This window comes from Equus quagga, chromosome 7 (genome assembly GCF_021613505.1).
Source record: "Equus quagga isolate Etosha38 chromosome 7, UCLA_HA_Equagga_1.0, whole genome shotgun sequence".
Classification (NCBI taxonomy): domain Eukaryota; kingdom Metazoa; phylum Chordata; class Mammalia; order Perissodactyla; family Equidae; genus Equus; species Equus quagga.
In genome coordinates, this window is record NC_060273.1 from 34,008,360 (window position 1) to 34,032,348 (window position 23,989).

At 44.2% G+C, this 23,989-nt stretch overlaps 1 protein-coding gene across 1 annotated transcript; it reads left to right on the forward strand.

Moving 5' to 3' along the window:
* The first annotated feature begins 4,120 nt into the window (after positions 1 to 4,120).
* KDELR2 (KDEL endoplasmic reticulum protein retention receptor 2) lies at positions 4,121 to 20,472 on the forward strand. The gene is made up of 5 exons (XM_046667466.1): positions 4,121 to 4,326; positions 12,487 to 12,587; positions 16,089 to 16,247; positions 17,359 to 17,611; positions 18,408 to 20,472. The coding sequence occupies exons 1-5, from the start codon at positions 4,236 to 4,238 to the stop codon at positions 18,440 to 18,442; spliced, it is 639 nt and encodes a 212-aa protein (XP_046523422.1). The 5' UTR covers positions 4,121 to 4,235; the 3' UTR covers positions 18,443 to 20,472.
* Positions 20,473 to 23,989: the final 3,517 nt, after the last annotated feature.

The window sequence follows — 23,989 nt, forward strand, 5'->3', positions numbered from 1 at the left end:
CTCTCTGTAGCTGAGGCCAACCCCGAAGATGCTGACAACTGGAGCCTGACTGCACTTACTGTAGCTGGACAGCAAGCCCTTTCCTAAAACGGGGTCTGAAGGGCACATCTCTGTGTCCAGTGGGGAGAAACAAGGTGTGCAGTGTACAGGGCCAGAAGCTAGTCTGCAAAAAATCCTTCCAACCAGTAAAAGTATAAAGTGGTGAGTGGAGAATTGGGTTCTCAGGAATACACTGTCAGAATAGAAATTCTCTTCTGTATGAATTGACTCAATAATCCAGTATATACAGTTATGGACACATAATTCACTTGTTTTTATGCAAACCCAGTGAAATAGAATGATCACAGTTCCCCTGTACTCCTGGGTGAGACACAAATTCTGGTAGAACTCAAACAAAGGTGTTTGTGTTTTTGGATGAAGTTGCATGTTTTATGCATCACTCCTGTATTGGTTGTCTGTGGCTGGGTAACAAAATGTCCCAAAACTTAGCATGTTGAAGTAGCAGATATTTATTATCTCACAGTTTTGGGAAGGCCAGGAATTTGGGAGCAGCTTTGCGAGGTGACTCTGGCTCAGGAAAGATCATGAGGTTGGGTAATTAAAAATCTAAAAAAATTAAAATTTCCATGGTGCCAAAAGGGAAAGACGCCCCTCCCCACCACACATGCCTTTTCTTTCAGCATTTCCTGTAAAAACTTGTCATCTTAAGTCCTTTCTCTGTCTCTTTCAGATGTATGTAAATCGTTTTAAAAGCCAACTAAGGTTCTTGCCAGTTTTGCATCCTAGGACGGTCTTTCTTGAAGGCCTTGGAGCCATCTCTTTGCAACGTGAGCACTAGAAAGGATGGCGCCTTGTCTCCATCTCTATGGAAGTTTAGCCTATGTGCCTGGTTCCAAGTTATAACTTCCTGCTTGTTGAAAATATACGAGAAGTTTTCTTTCTCCTTTTGGACAAAGACAATTCGTGCGTATGTGATGGGTCATATCTGGCTGGCTATATAAAAGGATAAAATTCGTTTCTGTCTTTGACATCTCTTTAGCAGATTGCCTGTGACGCACATCACAGCTTGGTTTGGTGTTTATTCCATAAGAAAACTGTTTAATTCTTTTCTACGTTTTGAGCAGAGGTTTTACTAGGTTGGCAGGAGATTTTATTTTTAATTCTATTTCCCTTAATTATTCCCTTTAACTATCTTTCTCCCCTTAGCTGTCATTAGCAGTTACAGTTAAGACGTCAGCCGAGGTTGCATTCATCTGAAGGCTTGACTGGGGCTGGAGTGCTGCTTCCAAGATGGTTCACTCACACGGCTGTTGGCAGAAGACTCCAGTTCCTTGCTGGCTATTCACAAGAAAGCTCAGTTTCTTACCACGTGAACCTATCCTAGACAGCTGTTTGAGTGTCCTCACGGCCTGACAGCTGGCTTCCCCTGGAGTGAGTGATCTGAGAGAGAGAGAGCAAGAAGGAAGCAAGAATATCTTTTATGATCTAGTCTGAGAAGTGACATGACCTCATCTCTACCATAGTCTATTTGTTAGAAGTGAGTGACTAAGTCCAGACAACATTCAAAGGGTGATGAATTAAGCTCTCCTCTTAAGGGAAGTTCAAGTAATTTGTGGACATATTGCAAAACCACCAAAACCAGAACTACAACAAGAAGTGCCAACAAGCTGGTTAATTAGCATCCCCAGTTCGAAAAGTATCACATGTTAGTCCCTACACAGAAAACTAAAAATTCTCTGAAATCTTGCCGCTTTTATATGAAATAACTTGATGGAGGTTTTCCCAGATGTGACAACAGTTTTCAAAATTTCCCTGATATTACCAATACAAGTTGAGAAGATGAAAGAAATGTTTCCAAACTATCAAAAAAAAATTTCAATCAACCATGCTGGAGAAAAGATCACTTTTCTATTCTTTCTATAGAAAATATATCAGGGGCTGGCCCCATGGCCGAGTGGTTAAGTTCCCGCGCTCCGCTGCAGGCGGACCAGTGTTTCGTTGGTTCGAATCCTGGGCGCGGACATGGCACTGCTCATCAAACCACGCTGAGGCAGCGTCCCACATGCCACAACTAGAAGGACCCACAACGAAGAGTATACAACTATGTACCAGGGGGCTTTGGGGAGAAAAAGGAAAAAAATAAAATCTTAAAAAAAAAAAATTTCAAAATCATTGTTGGGGTGGGGGAGGGGTGAACTGGGTGAAGGTAGTCAAAAGATATAAACTTCCATTTACAAAATATAAATAAGTCCTGGAATGTAATGTACAGCATGGTGACTATAGTTAATAATACCTTACAGTATATTTATAGTATATTTGAAAGTTGGTAAGGAAGTAGGTCTTAAAAGTTCTCATCACAACAAAAAAAAATTTGTAACTATGTGTGGTTACGGGTGTTAATGAGACTTATTGTGGTGATCATTTCACAATATATACAAATACTGAATCATTATGTCATACACCTGAAACTAATACAATGGTTTATGTCAGTTATATCTCAATAAAAAAATAGAAAAAAGTACAATGTTCTGCACTATTCAAGTTGTTGGTCCCAACACACAAAAAAATCATTGTTATACGAAGAGGAGACCAAAGAGTGTGCAGTGAAAAAAAATGTAGGAAAAAGAGTATTACACAAGTGTGGGAGATAATTAATAAAAATATTGGGTTATTTTCAGGATTTTGTGCTGTTTGTGGTATCTGTCAGCAGGGCTGGCTTCAGGGGTGAGCGACCAGTGCTTCATCCTCTCAGCCCCTGTCCAGTGACCTCTGGCACCCCCCACTTAGGTGGGGGCCTGGGTATAGGTGCAGAGTGGTCCATCAGTGTCAAAGTGGGTGGGGTTCAACTTGTGTGCCCAGTGGTCTCTCTGGGCAAAGCACGGCAGTGCCCATCCCACCATTTGGTGGTCAACTTGGCAGTGGCAAGTCTTTTGTCCATCCCTGATCCAGGTACCTATCGTGTCCTGGCACCTTGAGAGCTGCCCTCTGCCATGGGTTGAGGTGGTGGTACATGGAAAGGGGAGATGCCTGGCTGGACCTTTCTGTCCCAGTAAGGTCAGCTGGCGGGAGAGGAAACCAGTAGCCATCAGGGCCATGTGCATACTTCATCTGAGTCCAAGGCAGGCCCTAGCCCACCGGAGCAACAGCACTGGCCCAACCAGTATCCCCATGCCCAAAGGTGTGTGTGCTCTCTTGGCCTGTCCCGTGCCTGAGGGACTCCCTCTTCCTGCTTCCAACCTTCCTGGGTACGGCCTGCGTTCATCTCCTCTGGCCAGCTCCGGGCAACCTTCACAAGCAAGTCACAAAATACGAATTATGTACTTTCAGCGACTCCACATCCATGTTAAATGCTCTAATAGTTGCATTCAAAACCGACATTTCCCGAGATAAAGACAAACGGTAATATTTACGATCATAACTTAAAATTTTATTTTTTCTTTACTTAGAATGACATTAAATAGCAAACAGGAACGCTCCAAGTCGAGAGAGGCTGCAAAACAAAGGGAAAAGCTTTATTCTTTAGTACCTTTCACAGCACTTTTTTCCTGCTTTTGAACCGGGGACCTCGCGTTTTCATTTTGCACCGGGCCCGCGCAAATAATGCAGCAGATGCTGCTTGTCAGCTTCATTCCACTAGTAATTTCTTGTGATTTATTTTCTCCTCCTACAGAAATGTTCACTTTTCTACCTAATTTTGCACCCTTTCCCCAGAATAGTAAAATCTTCACAGAAGCCGCGTCCTCCGAGACACCCCCAATATCGACTTTATCTTAAGTGATGACATCACGGATTAATTTTTTATTTTCCTCTTACACGTTGTCTGAAATCCTGAAGATAGAAAGCCTGTAAAGCTCTTAAGATTAGCGAGGAGGAAAAAACTCCCTCACAAAGGAGTGTCATTTCAAAAACTAAAGGAAATCGCTGGCACCCGAGGGGAAGCCGGAAACCCGGCAAAGGGATGTTGGCGAGAAGTCCGGGTCCTCCGCAGGCAGCCCCGCAGCCTGCGCTCTGGGCCCAGTCTGCGCTCGAGCGTGGCCCCTTTAAGGGGCGGGCCCGGGAGCGGGGCCAGGCGGCGGCCCGCTCTCCCAGGCTGCCCCGCGCGCGCGCGCCGGCAGTTGGGCCACGTCCCTGGCCACGTCGCGCCCGCTCTCGCCATCTTCGCCGTTTCCTCTCAGGCGCCGCCGCCGCCGCCTGAGCCGCCGAGCCCCGGGGCCGCCGCGCCGACCGCCGCCGCCATGAACATCTTCCGGCTCACCGGGGACCTGTCCCACCTGGCGGCCATCGTCATCCTGCTGCTGAAGATCTGGAAGACGCGCTCCTGCGCGGGTGAGCGGCGGGCGAGGCCCCGGAGAGGCTCGGGCGGCCCGGAGGAGCCGCCGACCTGGGCCGGCCCGCGGGTCCGCGCTGGCCCGTCACACCCCCTCGGCCGGCCTGGCAGGCGGGCGGCCGGGCGGGCGGCCCGGGGCTGGGGGGAGCCGCGGCCTCGCGGGGTGGGCGCTCAGGCCGGGGCGGGGTGTCGCGGCGCTGGGGTCGCTCCGAACTTGACCCTTTCGGGCGGAGGATGGCGCGGGGCCCCGGGGTGTCGGAAAAGTTTGGGGGGGAGGGGCCCGGCAGGCGCGGGGAGCCCGCGAATCAATGGAACGGGCGCGAGGAGGATGGGCAGGACCGCGGCCGGCTCGGCCTGACGTGGCAGCCAGGCCACCCGGGAGGTGGGGCGGGCGCGGGGAGAGGTCACTCCGCTCCCCACCCTGCCCCTCCGAGGACTGGCCTTTAGGTTAGGGTGTCGGCTCAGGCCTGTCCCTGGATTCCTGCGGGCTTCACCCCGGCTCTCGGGTCCGGGATCGCCCCGCCAGGAGAGGGGGTGGGGCAGGTCTCTTAAGTGAGTTGCCTGGGGGTGATCGGTGTTGCCGTGGGGAACGAGCCAGTTTGTCCGACGCCCGCCTCCATCTAATAACGGGTTCTCTTAAACCTGCGGCGCTGGGTACCGCCGAGGCCTGATGTGGCCTCCTGTAGCTCCTCGCTCCACGTCACCAGGGAGTTGGCGGCTCCCTCCTCGCGAGTACACGTTTCAGGCACGCGTTGCTGGGAGGCACTGGGACACATCTTCCCCCCCGTAATAGCTGCGGAGGTTTGCGTGCCGTTCACCCCAGCCGCTTAAGAACGGCAGGTGTTTCAATGATTTCTTAAAACGCAGTGTCCTCTTTAAACTTGCTTTTGATGCCCTGACCCCAGTCGAATAACTTTTGGTGAATTCAAGAACTTAATTTTTGCAGAGGCAGTGAAAGATGGAGTCCTAAAGGACCTGGGTGGCAGAGGTGCCATTTGCCTGATTGATTTCTAAAAACGTCCACATCTGAAGGACACCACATCTTTGACTGCTGTCTTCAGGCCTCACCTGTCTCCCTAGAGCATAGCTGAGATCCAGGAAGTAAGCAAACAGAAAAGACCTTTGAGCAATCAAAATGGATGTTACAAAGTCCATGTGCTGAAACCAGGGTGTCCGGCTTGGAGGTGATCTCTCAATTTATTCCTAGTTCTGAGAGTGAGCTAAAGGCCTCATATGGCTCGTCCCATGTTGTCCTTAAAATAACCTTACAGATTGGATGCTGTCGTCCCTATTCTGCGAGGAGAGAACTGAGTCTAAGAGAGGCGAGGAAATAGTGTAGAGCCAGGATTGAAACACAGGCAATCAGTAACTCACCAGTAAGGATTTTGGAGAACTGTCTATTTTCACTTAAGTCATTTTGGTTTAAATATTTGATGCCAGATCAGTAGTTTAGATCATTTTTTATTGCACTCAGAAAATGTTATTTTTTTCCCTGCTTTGTTAGATAGAACTGATGTATGACATCGTATTAGTTTCAGGTGCACAACAATGATATATGTGTATATTACGAAATGATTCCCACAATAAATTTAGTTAACATCCATCACCACATGTACTTAGAGTTTTGTGTGTGTGTTGATGAGAACTTTTAAGATCTACTCTCTTAGCGACTTTCAAATATACAATACCGTCTTGTTAACTCTAGTCACTGTGCTGTACATTACATCCCCAGGACTGACTTCTCTTATAACTGCAAGCTTGTACCTTTTGACCACGGTCACCCATTTCGCCCACTGCCCATCCAGAAAATGTTACTTTCGATCTTTATTTTTCCTCCAAAATCTTTGTGTAAGTCTCTCCGTCGTCTTTTCATATGTTTCTCAGAATCCCCTCCTCTGTCAAGCGATTAAATGTTGAAGCCTGCTGTCTCCTAACCGTGCATCTAAACTAAGATGTTGGGGAGAAGTTACTGCAACTCCAGATACAGAATTCTTAAGGGAATTCTGAGTGATAAAGAGAAAGTGAGAGAGTTTGCTGTTTTGTTTGTTTTTTAATAATCACTGTCCTCGTTTGGGAGATTTAAGAGCATTTAGGAAAATGTAAAATACTTCAGCCAAGATAACGAAGAAGAGAAATAGGTGAGTTAGGTCATGTGTGTTTGCCAAGTATTCCTACAATTAGCCTGTGGTTATAGGGCGTTATTAAACTGTTCTCGGTGTCAGACTTAGGATCTTTTCAGTTCTTATCCATGCGATTTCCTGGCCTTTTAAAAATCAAAATCACCAAGATCATTTATTCAGAATTAAATGCTAAATTTGACTAGCTGCTTTGTTTTTCTATCCTAAATTATAAAAGTTTGTTTAGAGATTTTTGAAAGAGAATTTGATATGAGTTTCTCAAATAACTGGAATAGACGTGTACATTCAGGTTGTGTTTCTCACTTTGAAAATACTGGTTTGGGAGTTCATTTTAGGATTTTGGCACCTATTTTGAACATGCCTGCAGCTACAGAGCCACGGGGCTTTTTTGCCTTAGGGTGAGGGATGAGACAGGTTAGCGAGGAAGCTGGAGATTCTGTTTTCCTGACCACGTAATTCCAGAACGGCTGCCCTGCGGGACCTATTTTAAAGTGGGGGCAGGGCAGCTGATCTTGCATAGCTCTGTTTGCATTGGCATTCTCTTGTGTCTGTCTGCCATTGTCGTTGCAGTGGGGTGCCCCATGAAGTGTGAGTTTCTTGTCTTAAACAGTGACCTGGATAGCCTTGAGAGGATAAGCTTGGTCTGTAGATGAAGAACTGCCTACCTCCATTTTCCTGTAGACCGATCGTTATTAACAGCCGTGTGTGTTGTACTTAAAGTAATAGCGCAGTCCTTGTGAGATCCGTGACTCCAGCCATCCTCCCCATGTCTCTCCCCTTCCGTCCTCCACCTCTTGCGTAGATTGTTGTTAGCTCTCGTCAGGTAGGTTGTAGACTTTTTCATCCTACCAAACGTGACAAACATGACAGGAACGGATAGTCTCCCTACTTTTCGCATAAATGGACAGCTTATGTTTTGAAGCAAATGGAAAACTTCATCTTCTGTTGTCATTGAGAACTTCAGGAAGCTTTTACATCACATTCCCAGCTCCCTCTTTGTAGCATCTCCACCTCTGTTCATTTGAATGCCAGTCTCTTGAGTAATCATTGCTCTCAAACATTTAATGACCACCCACTATGTGTAAGGCATTGAGGACACAATTCAGAGCAGCAACGTGTAGCTGACAAAGTTTCTGCTCTCAAGAAAGCTGCAATTTAGTTGAAATAATAAGACATACATAAAAAGATAAAAATACAGGGTACCAAACCATATAGGCCATAAATCCTGTGGATGCCAAGTGTCAAGAAGGATCCCAGAGAAGACTCCCTGACTTCCCAACGAGGAGTGTGTAAGACCTCTATGAAGAAAAGCCTAACACATTGCTGCTGGACAAAGAAGATGACCTGAATGTATGTTCATGCCAGGGTCCTGGAAAGGACCAGACGGGCTGGTAAGGAAGCAAGAGGTTATGTCTCCCCAAATTAACTTATTAGTTCAGAATATCATCAAAGTGAAAGGATGATAAACTGAGAAAAATAATCTGCAGTATATCTAAGTGACAAAAAGTTAATATCCATAATAAAATACTCCTACAAATTAAAAAAACAACCTGATAGAAAAATGGGCAAAGCAGCAGTTGACAGAAGAGTCACAGAAGACCAGTTAAAGCATGAAAGAATGCCCACCCTCACTGGTCGTTAGGAGCCTGGGTATTAAAACAGCAGTGCATGCCGTCAGTTGCCCTGGGCAGGAAGAAGTAAGAGGTTTACAACATGTGGTGTAGGCAAGGGTATGAAGTAAAGGGCATTCTCATCTGGTATTAGTGAATGTGAAAATCGGCACAGCCTTTCCGGGGGAAATCTGACACTATATCAGAAGTTGAAGTGTTCCTATATTTTATCCCAGCAATTCTAGGGAATCTGAACTACAGAAATTGTCATATATGTGAACAAAGTATGTATAGGTATAAAGATGTTCACTGTACCTAAATAAGCACAAAATACTGTTTATAGATACAAAGATGTTCGTGCAGTATTTATAAGAACAAAAATTGTAAACAACCCAAACATCCGTTAAGGGAGTGAGCGCACAAATGTTTACACATTCACACTATGGAACACTCTTAACAGCCATTAACTAGAAATGAGGTGGAAGGATTAACAGGGAAAGATAAATCTGAGATAGTAAGTTAAAAGGCAAACTGTACAGCAAAAGATTGTATAACCCCACTTTAAGGAGCAAACGTGTGTGGGTACACACATATAGAAAAGGGCTTTTAAAAAGCCTGGAGGGGCCAGCCCAGTGGCATAGTGGTTAAGTTTGCATGCTCTGCTTCAGCTGCCTGGGCTTCACAGGTTCGGATCCTGGGGGCAGACCTGCACACTGCTCATCAAGCCATGGTGTGGCAGCATCCCACATAGAAAATAGAGGAAGATTGGCACAGATGATAGCTCAGGGCCAGTCTTCTTCACACAAAAAAAAAACAAACACACACACCTGGAAAGTTGCACTTGAAATGGAGGTGGGAACGGTGTTAAAAAGGTCCTTTTGGGTTTTATCCCATATATTTTAGCCCAGTTGAAATTTTTAATAAAATAGCATGAATTTCTTTGAAAACAAGAAAAAATGGCAAACAATACATAGTAAGCTATCATTTATCAAGCATTCACAGTGTGGAAAGTACTTGTTGAACTTTTTCTCTTCACAGCAGTCCCAGAAAGTTGGTATAATTTGCCCCCATTTGACAGATGGGGAAAGTGAGGTTTAGGGGGAGTCACGTATGTGATGGTCCCAGGCTTACCCTGTGCGTTCAGAGGCTGAGCCTGAACCCAGACCCTCTGGCTCCAAAGCCTCTCTCCCTAAGTCACAAGAGCTGTGTTAGGAGTCAGTTCCTGACTGTTGAGCTGCTGGCTCCAGGGAAGGTTAACGGCCTTTAGGAGAGCGTCCAGATCGTTTGAGAGACAACGGTTTGGAGCATGATGCGGAGACTGTCCTGGTGGTCTGACCTGTAGTGCTTGGTTGCGTCCCAACTATTAACAGGACAAAAATAGTTCACGGAAAGCTTTTCGGTTTGATTGAGGCCTCTGTTCTGTAAACCAGTGGGAGTATAAGAAATGCGACTTTTAACTTGCAGCATAATTGAAAGTGACATGCATTGGAGTATATAGTTGTGGGCTTTTACTAAACTTTGCCCAGTGGGAAAAGACAGGAATGGCATTAAGTTTAATGGTTGGTTTCCGTTTAACAACTTATACTCCGTGTTAGGGATGTTTGGTGCGTTTGGTATCGGGATGACTGTTCCAGAAACACTGAGAGTGAGCATTCTTGGGAGCTTGTTACCTGATAGCCTTGGCGTGCTGTGGTCTCACCGCAGGGAGAAACCAACCATGGGAGCCCCCCTGGCTTTGGAGCATGTATTTCCCCAGGAAGGAGATTCCTGCCCCTGCCCGCTCTGTCTTCAGCTGGGATCTCTGCCTTCCTGTGAAGACAAGACAGTTTTTCTGTTTTAAAAGAAAAAGCTGCTACTTGCTAATCAGGATCCCAGCCCAGGAAGAGTAGGGTAGAACTGTCAGCATCCTCAGGTTTCCAGCATGGCAGTTCCTGCACCACAGGACAAACCCCAGGCCACGCGCTGCCTGTCCCTCTCTCCTCTGCCCCATGCTCTGCTCAAGGGGCCCTCCCACCCTCTGTCTCGCGGTAAATTAGGGCAGAGCCCCACGCACATCGTCTATTTACAGCCAGAGACACAGTATGACATAGAAACTCTTTGGAAGTGTTATCCCAAAATACCACAAAATGAGAATTTACCTGATGACATGAAAATAAAATGAATTCCATTTTCTTTCGTCCGTTTGCTCATTCATTCAGCAGATATTTTCTTAGCCCTGCTGTGTGTCGGGCCCAGTGCTCAGCACAGAGAATACAAAATGGAATAAGGCACGGCTCTGGCATTTGTAGATCTCGGTGCTCGTTTGGGCTTGGGGGAGGGGAGAGACAGCAACCAGATAATCCCAGTGTGTTTTATAATGACTGTAATAGGAGCTAGGGTGGCAGCTGGCTTGAAGTAGTTCCGGTTATGTGCTGGCTGCATGAATAAACAGCACGGAGGGAGGGTGTCTTCAAGATGACTTTCCAGAGGAAGTGACATGTGAGTTGGGTCTCAAAGGGGAGTGGTAAGGGCCGGGCCAGTGGTCCAGCGGTTAAGTGCCCATGTTCTGCTTTGGCGGCCCAGGCTTCACCGGTTCGGATCCCGGGTGCGGACGTGGCACCGCTTGACAAGCCATGCTGTGGCAGGTGTCCCACATATAAAGTAGAGGAAGATGGGCAGGGATGTTAGCTCAGAGCCAGTCTTCCTCAGCAAAAAGAGGAGGATTGGCAACAGATGTTAGCTCTGGGCTAGTCTTCCTTTAAAAAAAAGGGAGGGGGGAATGGTAAAAATATGATAGTCCCTGACTTTTAGGATAGGAATGCTGAAAATGAGGACAAAATTTCGAATCTGCTTGGCTTCTGAAGGCCCGTTAGAATAAACCTTTTACCACAAAATTTGCCCGTATAGATCCTATAATTTTTTAATTTAAAATATTGAAAGGAACCATATAGGAAATGAACGGGAAATTTCTCTCTCAAGGCTCCAGCAAACGTCAAGTGTGAACTCCATGCTCCTTATTCTTTTTAGCCCGATCTTCCCTCCGTTCTCCCAAGTTCTCTTGTTTATGTCAATGGCAGCCTCATTGTTTCTCCTTTGGAACATTGATCTTTGATAGAAAAAAAAGTTCCCCATTACTGGAGAAAAGACTAAAAGGAGCAGACTTACTGTCTACAGCTCCACCTTTGGCCCTTGAAGTTGGTTGCTATTGATGGATCCAGAAGGATAGAGTCAGCTTTTTCTTCCATTTCTATTTAGGTGTTTTTGTGAATAGGCTGGAACTGCAATTATTCCTACGTAGAAAGTAGCGTTCTTACATTCCGGCTTCTCAACAAGCTGCTAGATTGTTTTCTAAAATATTTTTTGTAAGATATCACTTAAGAACAATGTGGTTTTCGCCTCCTGGAAGAGTGTCGCTAAGGATTTGAGTGCAGTGACATTTGTGCTAGATAGACGCTTACGTAAATGTCTAATGTGGAGTTTGCGATGTAGATGAGGGCGGGTGTGTTCTGACACCTTGCTGAGGTTCATTTTCCTTAATTCGCTCTGTCTCCGACATCTCCAATCTGGGTCACATAAATATTTGGTCAAATGTAGATGTCAGAAAAGCCGAGTGCACACTGTGTGGCCTTCTAGACTTCCCCAGCTGAGTGTCCATGTGCCACAACAGGGCTCTGAGGGTGGGTTGGTGGCTGGAGGTAGAAACAGTTTCAAGGTGTTTAAAAAAAGAGTGCTGCTTTGGAAAGCTGGCTGTAGCAGTGGGTTCCCCCTTCTTGTTGCCTTAGCATCCAGGAACGTTTTTATGAGTGTGAGGTGGGTCACGTGATGAATCTAAGGGATGGAATTTAAAAAATCTTAATAGGTCCAAGTAAATGCTGCCCTCACAAAAGAAGTCACCTTGGGAGGCTGTCCCGCTGCTCCAGGGGCATTGCTGCCTTACTCTTGCCTGAAGAAGTGTTCCTCAGCTGGTCCCTCCTAATCCACTTAGATTCCAACTCCGGCCTGGAAACGTTTGTCACCATGACCTATTGTTTTTAAATGGAAAGAAAGGTGCTCAAGGTAGAACTGGAACGGTAAACAACAGCAGACTTTGAAAGTAAATTTATTCTAGCCTCCTAAAGTGACGTATTGGAGAAATAGAATTTGCATTTGAACAATACACATCCTCGGATATTGGCCCTGGCGTAATTAAGTCACTTTCCTGTAGTCACCCGTCATAGTGAGGCAGAAAAGTACATGTGCTAAAGGAGCATATTCAAGAGTGTTAAGGAAAAGAAAAACTAAAACTGCTCTCATTTATTTAGAGTTATCCCAGACATCAGCCTTTGACCCCTGGCGTCCCCCTTTCTATATCTGCCCTTCCTGTACAGTGTTATCTACGGGAGTCATGAAGCATTTTGAGGCTTTTCTCATACTTTCTTTTTTGTTTCTTTAGGTATTTCTGGAAAAAGCCAGCTTCTGTTTGCACTGGTCTTCACAACTCGTTACCTGGATCTTTTTACTTCATTTATTTCATTATATAATACATCTATGAAGGTATGGTATAACATCCAATGGAATGTATTTCATCCATAGTTCACAGACCTATAGAAACTGTTAAATTTATGTCAGCTGAGTACTTACTTAAACATCTTTAAGAATAATGTCTAAATATGCTGTTCTTGACGTAAGCCCTTTTAGACCACCTTGTACACATACTGGGAATAGTTATCATTATGCATATTTTTTCTGTTTCAAAGCAGTATCCACTTAATTAAAGTACTTTGCATTTAGAGGTTTGTTTTTTTTTTTAGGTTTCTCTCCCCAAATCCCTCCAGTACATAGTTGGATATTTTAGTTGTGGGTCCTTCTAGTTGTGGCATGTGGGATGCCGCCTCAGCATGGCTTGATGAGTGCTGCATGTCCGCGCCATTCGAACTGGCGGAACCCTGGGCCGCCAAAGCGGAGCGCACAAACTTAACCACTTGGCCACGGGGCTGGCCCCATAGAGATTTTTTAATCTTAAGTTCCTCCAGTGTGATAACTTCTAAAACTCTTGATAACTTTATAAGAAAGAGGGGTAACTTATGTTTTCAAGCAGTGAGAAATTATAGACTCCCCAGGAAACCGAGCAAGTTGGCTCAGAACAGGAATGAAAGCCAGGGCTTCTCACAGCAGTGCCCTATTTTGCTGCTGTGTGAGAGACTGTTGTAGGCATCTGCTTCTTGTCTTTTTTTCTCATTAAGTACATGTTTCTTAAACTTATGCTGTGTTTGCCATCTTTATTACTTTTGCCATGCTTAAATAGCATCTGTACTGTAGTTTACTTAATATGTTTTTTGAACCTTTTAACTCAGTCTAAGCATTTGTCTCCATGGCACCTTTGATGTCCTTATATTTTTCGTATTTCGCGTTAAAACAAATCTGTAACTATTAAAATACAAAATGTTTGGGGCTGGCCCCGTGGCCGAGTGGTTGAGTTCTCGTGCTCCGCTGCAGGCGGCCCAGTGTTTCGTTGGTTTGAATCCTGGGTGCGGACATGGCACTGCTCATCAGGCCACGCTGAGGCAGAGTCCCACGTGCCACGACTAGAAGGACCCACAACGAAGAATATACAACTATGTACCGGGGGGCTTTGGGGAGAAAAAGGAAAAAAATAAAATCTTAAAAACAAAGTTTGTATGCCACCTAACATCTTGTACAGCACTGGTGGTACACGTTCCACACTTGGGGAAGCCTCAGTTCTTTCACACAGTCACTGAATTCATACTTACTGAACAGCCCAGGGTCGGGCACTTCCCTAGTGCTGAGGGCAGGGCAGAAAACATGCAGAAGTCCTGGTCCAGTGGGGGAGAGTAGACCGCTCATCCCAGGACTAATGAATGACTGCAGTTTGTGCTAGGCGCCATGAAGGAAAAGTATGAGGGCTCTCAGGATGTGTAAAGGCTGTCTGGGTTCATTCATTCATTCTTTAGTTGCTTAGCGAGCATTTGTGTGCCAGGCACTGCTGTAGCACTTGGTTATTGGTTAATGTTTAAGCTAAAGCTGTTGGTGTGGTATTTAAAACAACTCCCCCAACACTTTGTGTTCAGAAGCATTTTTATAAGGACAAGTCAAAGTAGACAAAGCAATATTTGAGCCTATGGTCTTTCCTAAAAAGCAAGTCTGTTACCTGTAATCATTCCATTCTTCATTACTAAGTGATGGGAGCCCAGTAATCAGGAAATAATTTGCTTACTTAAAATTGGCTAGGTCCCTGCTTATTGTCCAGGCAAGTGAAACCTGCAGATACTAGAAGAGTGTGAACAAGAATTCCCCCTCCCTCTGCCTCAGGATTCCTGGCTTTCAGAGGAATCCTTCTTGCTTCATTGGTCGTAGTTTCCAAGCATAGTGTTCTGAAAATCAGAGGAGTGAGAGCCAAGTTTCATGAGCTCATAGCTTTTTCCACACTGGTGAGGGGGAAAAGCAGTTGCTGTCCTCAGCAGCTGCTGAAACCTTTGTGGACTCAGTCTCAGCTGGCCATCGGCTGGGTGCTGGGCAGGGACATGTGCCTTGGCCGGCTGTGCTGCTGGAGGGGACTCTGTGTACAGAGGGATATTTTGTTTATACATGCAGATTTTATGTTATTTTATTCATGTACGTGTATATACCTATTTGTGTATGGAGGGAACTCCTTTAACAGTATAAGATATTAATCTTCCTTGATTTTTTGGTGTGGAGAGTACTTCTTTCATGTGTGGGTATGACCAACAATCTTAGTACTTTGTTGAGTGTATATTTGCAAATATAACTTCATGATGAAGTGCCAAGGACAGTTTAGTGTCTTTGTCTTGTTTTTAAGCATGTGAGGGCTTGATGATTGCTCTCATTTTCCTGTTAAATCATTTGCCCAAATGTTTTCCTAATTAAGTTTCACAAGTTGGCTTTTCTAAGGAGAAGTAGTACCAGGCAGGGCAGCTGCTATCCCAGTTGTCTGTATTTATAGGCTAAGCCTGCTGTTTCGTTCTCGGGCCTAAAATTCTGCAGTCACAAAACTGGTGTAATTTCAGACTATCAGACTTTTCCTTTGGGTCGGATGAATATATAGTGCTTGACCTTTTGAATGTGAAAGAACATATAACTTAATTATAAGCCTTTGAATAGCTATACTGCTATGCAAACAAAATCATTGCTTCCTTGTAGGCAGCAATGTTTTACAAATTATTGCTTACTTTAAGTTCTGCTTTTGTTATGTTACCAAAGAAAATTTTACAGCAACAATGTGAATGTTCAGTGTTTAACACAATTTAAGTAAAAGCCATCATTGCAAAGTTTTGCATGAGTTACATTGTTTATCTTTAGAAAAGCACTAAGAAATATCCTCATGCTGGAAAGAAGCGTGTTGGTTTTGAACTGCATTGAACTTTGCATTCATTTTCTTCTTAAGCTGCTATCTGATAGTTTAAAGTGAGATTAAAAATACATTTGTTGGCAGTTTCTTGTAAAGTTAAAGTTGGACTTAACATATGAGCCAGCATTCGCACTCCTAGGTATTTACTGAAGAGAAGTGAGAACTTATGTTCACGCAAAAACCTGTGCGCAAATGTTCATAGCGGCTGTATCCATTGTCCCCCACGCTGGAAACAACCTAGCTATCCTTTAAGTGGTGAGTGGATGAACAAACTGTGGCACCTCCATACAGTGGATGCCACCCAACAATAGAGAGGAACCAATTATTAATAGACACACCAACATGGTTGGATCTCACATCATTATGCTAACTGAAGAAGCTGGTCTTAAAAGGTGATGTACTGTATGATTTTATTTATATAGCATTCTAGAAAAGGCAAACCTGCAGAAAGCAAGAACAGATCAGTGATCACCAGAGGTTAGGCCTGGGGGGAAGGCTCGGCTATAGAGGGGCTGTGTGAGGGAATTTTTGGGGGTGTGATAGGACTGTTTTGTGTCTTGATTGTAATGGTGGTTATATGACTCGTAAAACTCTATCTTGTAGAAAGCCAAGGGAGTTGGAACGATTGAAAGGTGTTGATGACCTGGTATCTTTTCTTGTGTTTTTAGCTTATCTACATTGCCTGCTCCTATGCCACAGTGTACCTGATCTACATGAAATTTAAGGCAACCTACGATGGAAATCATGATACCTTCCGAGTGGAGTTTCTGGTGGTCCCTGTGGGAGGCCTCTCGTTTCTAGTCAATCATGATTTCTCTCCGCTTGAGGTTGGTTAAGAGGTTATTTAGTGGTCACATCTGCTTCCCTAGGGAAATAGACCTTTTTGCAGATAACGTGGGGTTCTGTTTGTTTGTTTGTTTTTCGTTGGGCAAGTTTCTGGTGCAACATCCACTATTTGGTGTAAATAAATCATGGACAGGAATTAAGCCTGCAGGTATTTGAGTGTCTGCTGACAGGTTATTGCCTGACTCCCGTTTAGAATATAAACACGATGCCTTGCCTGTCCGAGTGTTTGAGGGCATGATCTTCTCCCCACTCTGACCCAACTTTCGTTTCCTCGTTGTGTACGAACGTTGCATGTTGATGCCTTGTCTGTGAATCCTCTGAGCAGCGCTGCTACACTCCTCAACTTTAGGAAGCATGGTTTGCGTGGTGCCCCTGGCGCTGTACAGTGCTGCGGCCTGCTCCTGAGTGCCCTGTCCCTCCCTTAGCCCCTGGGGCGGATTAAGTTACGGCTCTGCGCTTGCTCATCTCACGGTGCTGGGAGTACTTGGGTTTCCGAACACGCCAAGGACTACTTGCAAGTTCTTGTCAGCATGGATAAAGTACCATGTGAGGCAGAGAGCTGCATGATTACAACTCCGGTCTCTTACCCCTTTGATTTAACCACACCAAAAAAGCTTTAAGAATAAGAAAAACAGTGAGAACATTTAGATAGTCTGGAAATGAGACCAGTTGGTGAGGAAAAACAGCAGTGAGGGACTGGAAGGACCTGGTTATCAGTGTTGTCAATCCTGGCAGCCAACCGGGTTGATTCAGGACCCTAGCTTTAAAGTGGGAGAGGCTTATCCAGGAGAAACGTTGTATATGTAGATTCACAGAAAATTGTAGGGAAGAACGAGACCTTGGAAAGGCAAGGTAGTGAAAATTCAAATAGATGTGTCCAGGTTACCCAGCTTGTCATTGTGAGTGTCCATGCCTCTTAAATGTAGCTTTGGTTTCTGTGACGTATTATTTAAATGGCTAAGCTGCTCTATTCTGGGCCCAGATGCCCAGACTCCCCACTCTTCCTGTGCTGCTCCGCAGTGGAGCAGGAGTCTTTCCTGTGAACCTGCAGTGGGCACCAGTGCTGACGGAAGCTTGCTGTTTCTCCTACAGATTTTGTGGACCTTCTCCATCTACCTTGAATCAGTGGCTATCCTTCCGCAGCTCTTCATGATCAGCAAGACCGGGGAGGCGGAGACCATCACCACCCACTACCTGTTCTTCCAGGGCCTCTACCGCGCTTTGTATCTCGTCAACTGGATCTGGCGCTTCTACTTCGAGGGCTTCTTCGACCTCATTGCTGTGGTGGCCGGCGTTGTCCAGACCATTCTGTACTGCGACTTCTTCTACTTGTACATTACAAAAGGTATGTCAGGCTGCGCCCTTCCTGCTTTGTTCTGCAGCCATGTATTGTTTTAGGGGCTACTATCCATCACCAGTCATCCTCTTTTCACTTGAGGAGGATTCACCCTGAGCTAACATCTGTGCCGGTCTTCCTGCATTTCCAGGAATTCCTGTATGCATGTGGGTCACCACCTCAGCATGGCCACTGAAGAGTGGTTTAGGTCCCCGCCCGGGCACCGAACCTGGGTCCCCAAAATGGAGCGTGCCAAACTTAACCAGTAGGCCATGGGGCCAACCCTGCATATAATTTTAGGGGATCCAGAAGCTCCTGAAACCCAACCACAGACCCCAAGCTAAGAATCCTTGCTTATAGAGTAAAATTCCTAATGGTAGAATTGCTAGGTACAAAGGCATATATACTTTATCCCTTTTTTAACATCCAAAATTTCATAGACCTCTGTGCATCATAACAGTTGTATGTTAAGATATGTTGATTAGGGGAGAAAGTCATGATAACAAAAAGCTGCTATGAATTTAGTGACAATTTCAGTTGAATTTTTATTTCTTAAATACGATTGCTATGGCATCCACGTACATGAAGAAAATTCCAGTCTATATGTGCATGACATTTTCATACTTCAGGGGGCTTTGTGTATTGACACCAAAATCAGATGACTCTTGGTTGCCAAAAGCTTATTTCCTTGTACCTTACTATGTGGTATCTTGTATGACAGACTTCTAGGAAAGGGAAGAAGGAAACTGTAAGCTTGTCAATATCAGTAACCTTTTGTTTTCTCTTCCTCTCTTTAAAATTCTAGTACTCAAGGGAAAGAAGCTCAGTCTGCCAGCATAAGTGCCAAAGACCATCACCAGCATCTGTCCTTCAGGGTGCTCGGACAGAATTCTTAGCACAGCAAAGGCACAAGATGCTTGACATGGAAAATCAGAAACTTCCCTCTTCTGTTGCAGATAGTCATGAGTGGCTCTGTAAGAACCCAGAAGAAAAGAACCAGAAGGTTTCTGTTTAATGCATCTTGCCTTATCTTTTTTATTACTATGTACAAAGATTTTTTTACACAAAGAAACTTAATGCTGTATTAATAAATTCAGTGTGTAGCTTCAATTGGGGTAGTTCCAAAAAGTGAAGATTTTGTGAGGAGTAAGTACAAACTTTTTTTTTTAATTCTTTGAAATTGTCGATTCTTCGTGTCTACAATGAAATTGTACTCCTTGACGGCTGGTAGATTATATATTCTTCCATCTATCAAACTTGCATTCCACTATATTTATTTTTTGCCAAAAGATGAGTTATATTTGTTTGAAATCTGAGACACTATGTTCAATTTGGTATATCTGTTTCAATTTCTTCCCACCTGATGTGGAAATCCTTCCTTGGACATCACAACACTACATTTAAGGCTGGTAAGGATGACTTGCAAGTCTTACAGTTTTCATTACCAAAATTTTAAGATAATGAATATAGATGGAGTCTCATTTAAGAGTCACCAAAGGTGCCTGCGCTCCTCCCTGCTAAGAAGTGTCAGTTTGAGACCATCTCAAGGTGTCGAAGAACTTGGTGGGCAGGGGTTCCAGGTTCCTTGCCATCTGAGTGTGGGATGCGAGGGACGTTTATGATTATTTCGGATCTAGGACTCTGCTTCTCTGAGGAGTGGAACACAAGTAGCTAACTGTCACTTTGATGTACAATTTCAGAAGATTACTACAACCATGTCATGCTCAGATTCAAATGGTTTTTCATACCACTTTTGGGTCGTAAAATCATTTACATTTTTTTAACTGGCAGCACCAATTGCAATTCCTTATACTCTTATATTTTTTGGTTTTAGTTTTCTTTTTACTGAGCTCTTGCATGATTTATTTTGTGTTACCATCCTAAATAAACATTTTATTAAACATAGAATAAATTGTCTTTTTTTAGTGAATTAGGCTTTTGGAACATCCTATGTCTGGATGATTTTTTTTTTTCAGTTGGCAGCAAAAACTCCATATAGGGCTGCAAACATTTTTTGTCCACTTAATCTAAAACTTTCTGTAGTTTGTGGGAAAATTGGAATTTTTCCTCCTGATTTTGCCGTTATATTGATTTGCTACCCCTTTTTTTGATTTTGGCAAAGGCATATGACTTTTTTACATGATACACCATAAATGTTAAAGTGTTGAATACTAACAGTGCTTACTACAAGGAGGATGTAGTGTTTTCTCTTGTAGTATTAAAATATCTTGTGGAAGAAGGGAGCTGATGGGTTTTAATTTTATCTAGTATGTCTCTTAACATCCTTCTAAATTGGCAGTGTAACTGCATAACTTAACCTCCTGTCTTCCTCTCTCATTTTGCTTTCCCCCCTTGCCTCACATTTTTGCTTCTGTGTATCAGTATCTTTCCAGCATCCTAGTTTTGTTTTAGTTTGTTTTCATCCTCCTTGGAAGATTCTGAGAGCGTGGAAAAAGGATGGGAAATCCCGTTCTTAGTGGAGCAGACTGCTTGCTGCCCAAACTGGGACTGGGGCGGGGGTCTCACACCTGTTTTTGTGCATGTAACTCAAACACAAGCTGGGCTCATTCGTCGGAGAGCACAATTCACAGAGCAAGGAGCTGGGACCTCGGCACGCCGCCTCATTTATGAAGTATCGATTCCTTCTTTACTCCTTCTGCCCAAGTAAAAATAAAATTGGTTAAGATGATGCCACTATTTTGTGGCCAACCAGGATGACGTGACAAACAGGGCGCCTGAGTGAGTGCAGGGCTGGGGCAGCGTCCTCACACACGTTGGAAACCAAGGCCTGTATGACACGCCTGATGAAGCACTGTTTCAGAATTACTTTCACTTCCTGAATAAAGGTTGTCAGGTAATTAATATTTTTTATTGAGCTGTTTTATTTGTGTGATTTTTTTAAAATATAATTGGGAGGAGAAATAAAGCAAAGTTAACAAATTTTCCCACTAAATGATCATTCTGAAAAGCTGCTGGCTCTTGGCTGCCTGCAGACACCAATCCGATCCCTGTCCGGTTCAGCCACAGTGTTGAATCGCATTTCCTGCCTCCTTACAGTCTGGTCCAGAGGGGAGTAGTAGAAAAACAGATGGCGAAAGAAACGTTGCAGGTGGAAGACCTTGCAAGAAGATTCGGCCCAGCTTTTCCAAAGATGCCACCAGGCTGGACAGCTTCCTGGAAAGGTCAAGCAAAGGTTTCATTTTGATAGAAATCGTCGTACATGATCTGTGGGACACTGAATAAAACAAGCATAAGCTTTGGGGTTAACCTTGTGTTAGGAGTCTCGTCCCCATACTCCAGCTCTGCGACCCTGGATTTACACAAGCCTCATTCCCTTGCACTCACATGCAATGACTCGGGCCACAGGATTTCTGCGAGGTGCAAATGAGCTCATGTCCTGAGGCTCGAAACACGGAGGTTGGTGCACAGTAACTGCTCAGCAGCTCGGTGACCCCCTTTTCCCCTCCCTTTCTTTATGCTTAGCTTGGGACAGCTGCCTCAGAAGCCGGCTGAGAACCAGTTATGGCAGGAGTCCCTCTGGCCCGTTTGGTGACCGTGGTCAGTTTTCCCCTTGTTGGGAGAGCAGTGCATGTACAGAAATTGCCTCTCGGGTGCCTTCCGAAACAACCCGTCTGAGAGGGCTGCTGACGGCTGACTGGAGTGGGTCCTTCGCCCTCTAGTGGCTGAAAGTGCAATTCCAAGGAACTGCGCTCTGCCCAGGTCTTGCCGCCGGGTTCTGCCGCCGCCCGTCCGTCGTGGTCCCGTCCTGTCCTGTGCCATCTGGTTTAGCCTTTGTAGTGTGGAGTCTTGGGTAGGTGTTGTGGGTGTTTCTCTTCCAGTTCTGAAACAATTCGCTCTTTTACCCCTGCAATTGTAAAGCAAGTTGCAGCATAATATAGCACTGATCCTTGTAAATAATGAAAAGGATACTTTTTTATACTATTAGCATATAATAGTCCAGATCGCTCCTCTGAGTTTTGCCCTAGGCACTTAAGGGGGAAGCGGTCTTTGGGCAAACACTACACTACACTTGACACCATTACCAAAACAGAATGCAAATATAGAACCTATCCACTCATCAGATAAGTTTTCTAAGACAATAAATGGTTCTGTAAGAGGAAAACTGAAGTGCCCTGAAACTAAAACTGATTTCAAATTCTGAGCACTGAAGATCTCAGGACTAAAGAATGCGTAGAAAAACAACTATGCACCTTCCTGAAAGAAACTAATTAAATGCAAGGATGTTAATTTCACTCGGACATGGGGATTTACTCAAATCAAAGAAAATTAAGTCCCGAAGGGAGAAATAGAGGAGGATATGAATCACCTGATTTGGAAAAATGAGAGTAAAGGTCATAGTTTCTCCAAGTTAATATGAAGATAAAATGAAATGCCAAGAAAGTTTCTGGAGAATGTTTACTTGCAGTTTGCAAATAAACAATGAAATGAACCTGAAAGAGTTAGCGGAGAAGGATATCAAAGATCTCCCCCACCACCAAATGCCAGATGGAGCAAATATGGACGGATGTTATCCCTTGTTAAATCTGGATGGTGGGTCCTTAGGTGTCAGGCATCTTCTGGGTATTTGAAAATTATCATCACTTAAAAAAAATCATGATTGGTTATTTACCTTTTCAAAAGCTATGCCATGACTTGGATATTTCATTTTGGAAATAAGAAATAGTTATTTTTAAAAATACTTCCTGGGGCTGGCCCCGTGGCCAAGTGGTTAAGTTCGTGTGCTCCGCTGCAGGCGGCCCAGTGTTTCGTTGGTTCGAATCCTGGGCGCGGACATGGCACTGCTCATCAAACCACGCTGAGGCAGCGTCCCACATGCCACACCTAGAAGGACCCACAACGAAGAATATACAACTATGTACCGGAGAGCTTTGGGGAGAAAAAGGAAAAAAATAAAATCTTAAAAAAAAATACTTCCTTTTTAAAACAGGTATTTTTAATAACAGAAAAATGGAAAAACCTGTCTCTAAGGGAACGAATATGACATGTATGAGATACGCAGATGATGGAATAATTTTTTTTTAAAGATTGGCACCTGAGCTAACAATTGTTGCCAAGTTTTTTTTTCTTTCTGCTTTTTCTCCTCAAATCCCCCAGTACATAGTTGTATATTTTAGTTGTAGGTCCTTCTAGCTGTGGCATGTGGCACGCCGCCTCAGCATGGCCTAATGAGAGGTGCCATGTCCGTTCCCAGGATCCGAACATGTTTCGCAGAGCACGCAAACTTAACCACTCGGCCACGGGGCTGGCCCCTGAATAATGTTTTAAAATAGGTCTAATTCAACCAATGGAATAATGTTACATGGAAGTGGCAGAATATACTTGCAGTGATTAGAACTACACGAAATACTTTGTTTTAAAAAATGTGTATACTATGTCTTTGAAATTGTATAGTTTTGTGGGTTGCTATTGTCTAACGTTAAGTTCAAAATATCTACTTTTACTCACAAAAGTTTATGAAGAATTATCTTATTGCTAAGCCTTACAAATCCTGTTTTCAAAAGGGAACTATTACAGTTAAGAATATGTACGATCACAGGCACAACCTTCTAACTTTTTTTGGGGGGGGGGCTTTGTTTGGATGATTTGTGGGAGGTTGTTTTATTTTACGTACAATAATACTCTCTGGAAAGGTTTTGACACGTGCATGTAAGCATGCATCCACCACCCCAGGACCGTGTAGACCAGTTCCTGCTCCGTAAAGTTTCCCGTGGTAGTCAACCATTCCCCCTCCCATTGCCCCTGGGAGACCTGTATACTTTTATCCTTTCCACAATCTCACAGGAGTAGAATCATACAATAAGCAGCCTTCTAGGTCTGGCTTCTTTTTCTTAGTAAAATGCATCTAAGATTTAACCATGTTTTTTGTGGGAATCAATAACTTCACAGTCAATAGTTTGTCCCATTTCTGTGGACGTACCACAGTGTCTATTTCCAAACATCGATGAATGACACCTTGATTATTTTCAGCTTTTGGCAATTATAAATAAAGCTGCTTTAAACATTTGCATATAGGATCTTTGTGTTTCTAACTTTTTTAAAATTTATTTTGTAACGATTAGCACCTGAGCTAACATCTGTTGCCAATCTTCTTTTTCTTTTTTTCTTCCTTCTTCTCCCCAAAGTCCCCCAGTACATAGTTACACATTCTAGCTGTAGGTCCCTCTGGCTGTGCCATGTGGGACGCCACCTCAGCATGGCTTGATGAGCGGTGCTAGGTCTGTGCCCAAGATCTGAACCAGGGAAACCCTGGGCCACCGAAGTGGAAAGTGCGAACTGAACCACTTGGCCATGGGGTGGGCACTAACAACCTTCTAACTTCTGAATCACCCTCTTTCACCTTAATTCCTACTCTTCTTCCAGATCTCA

Bases quoted from the DNA above. Each gene is read 5' to 3' on its own strand.
- KDELR2 (XM_046667466.1), top strand. From the start codon at position 4,236: ATGAACATCTTCCGGCTCACCGGGGACCTGTCCCACCTGGCGGCCATC. The intron at 12,588-16,088 runs GTATGGTATAAC...TTGTGTTTTTAG, and splicing joins TATATAATACATCTATGAAG to CTTATCTACATTGCCTGCTC. The intron at 17,612-18,407 runs GTATGTCAGGCT...TTAAAATTCTAG, and splicing joins CTACTTGTACATTACAAAAG to TACTCAAGGGAAAGAAGCTC.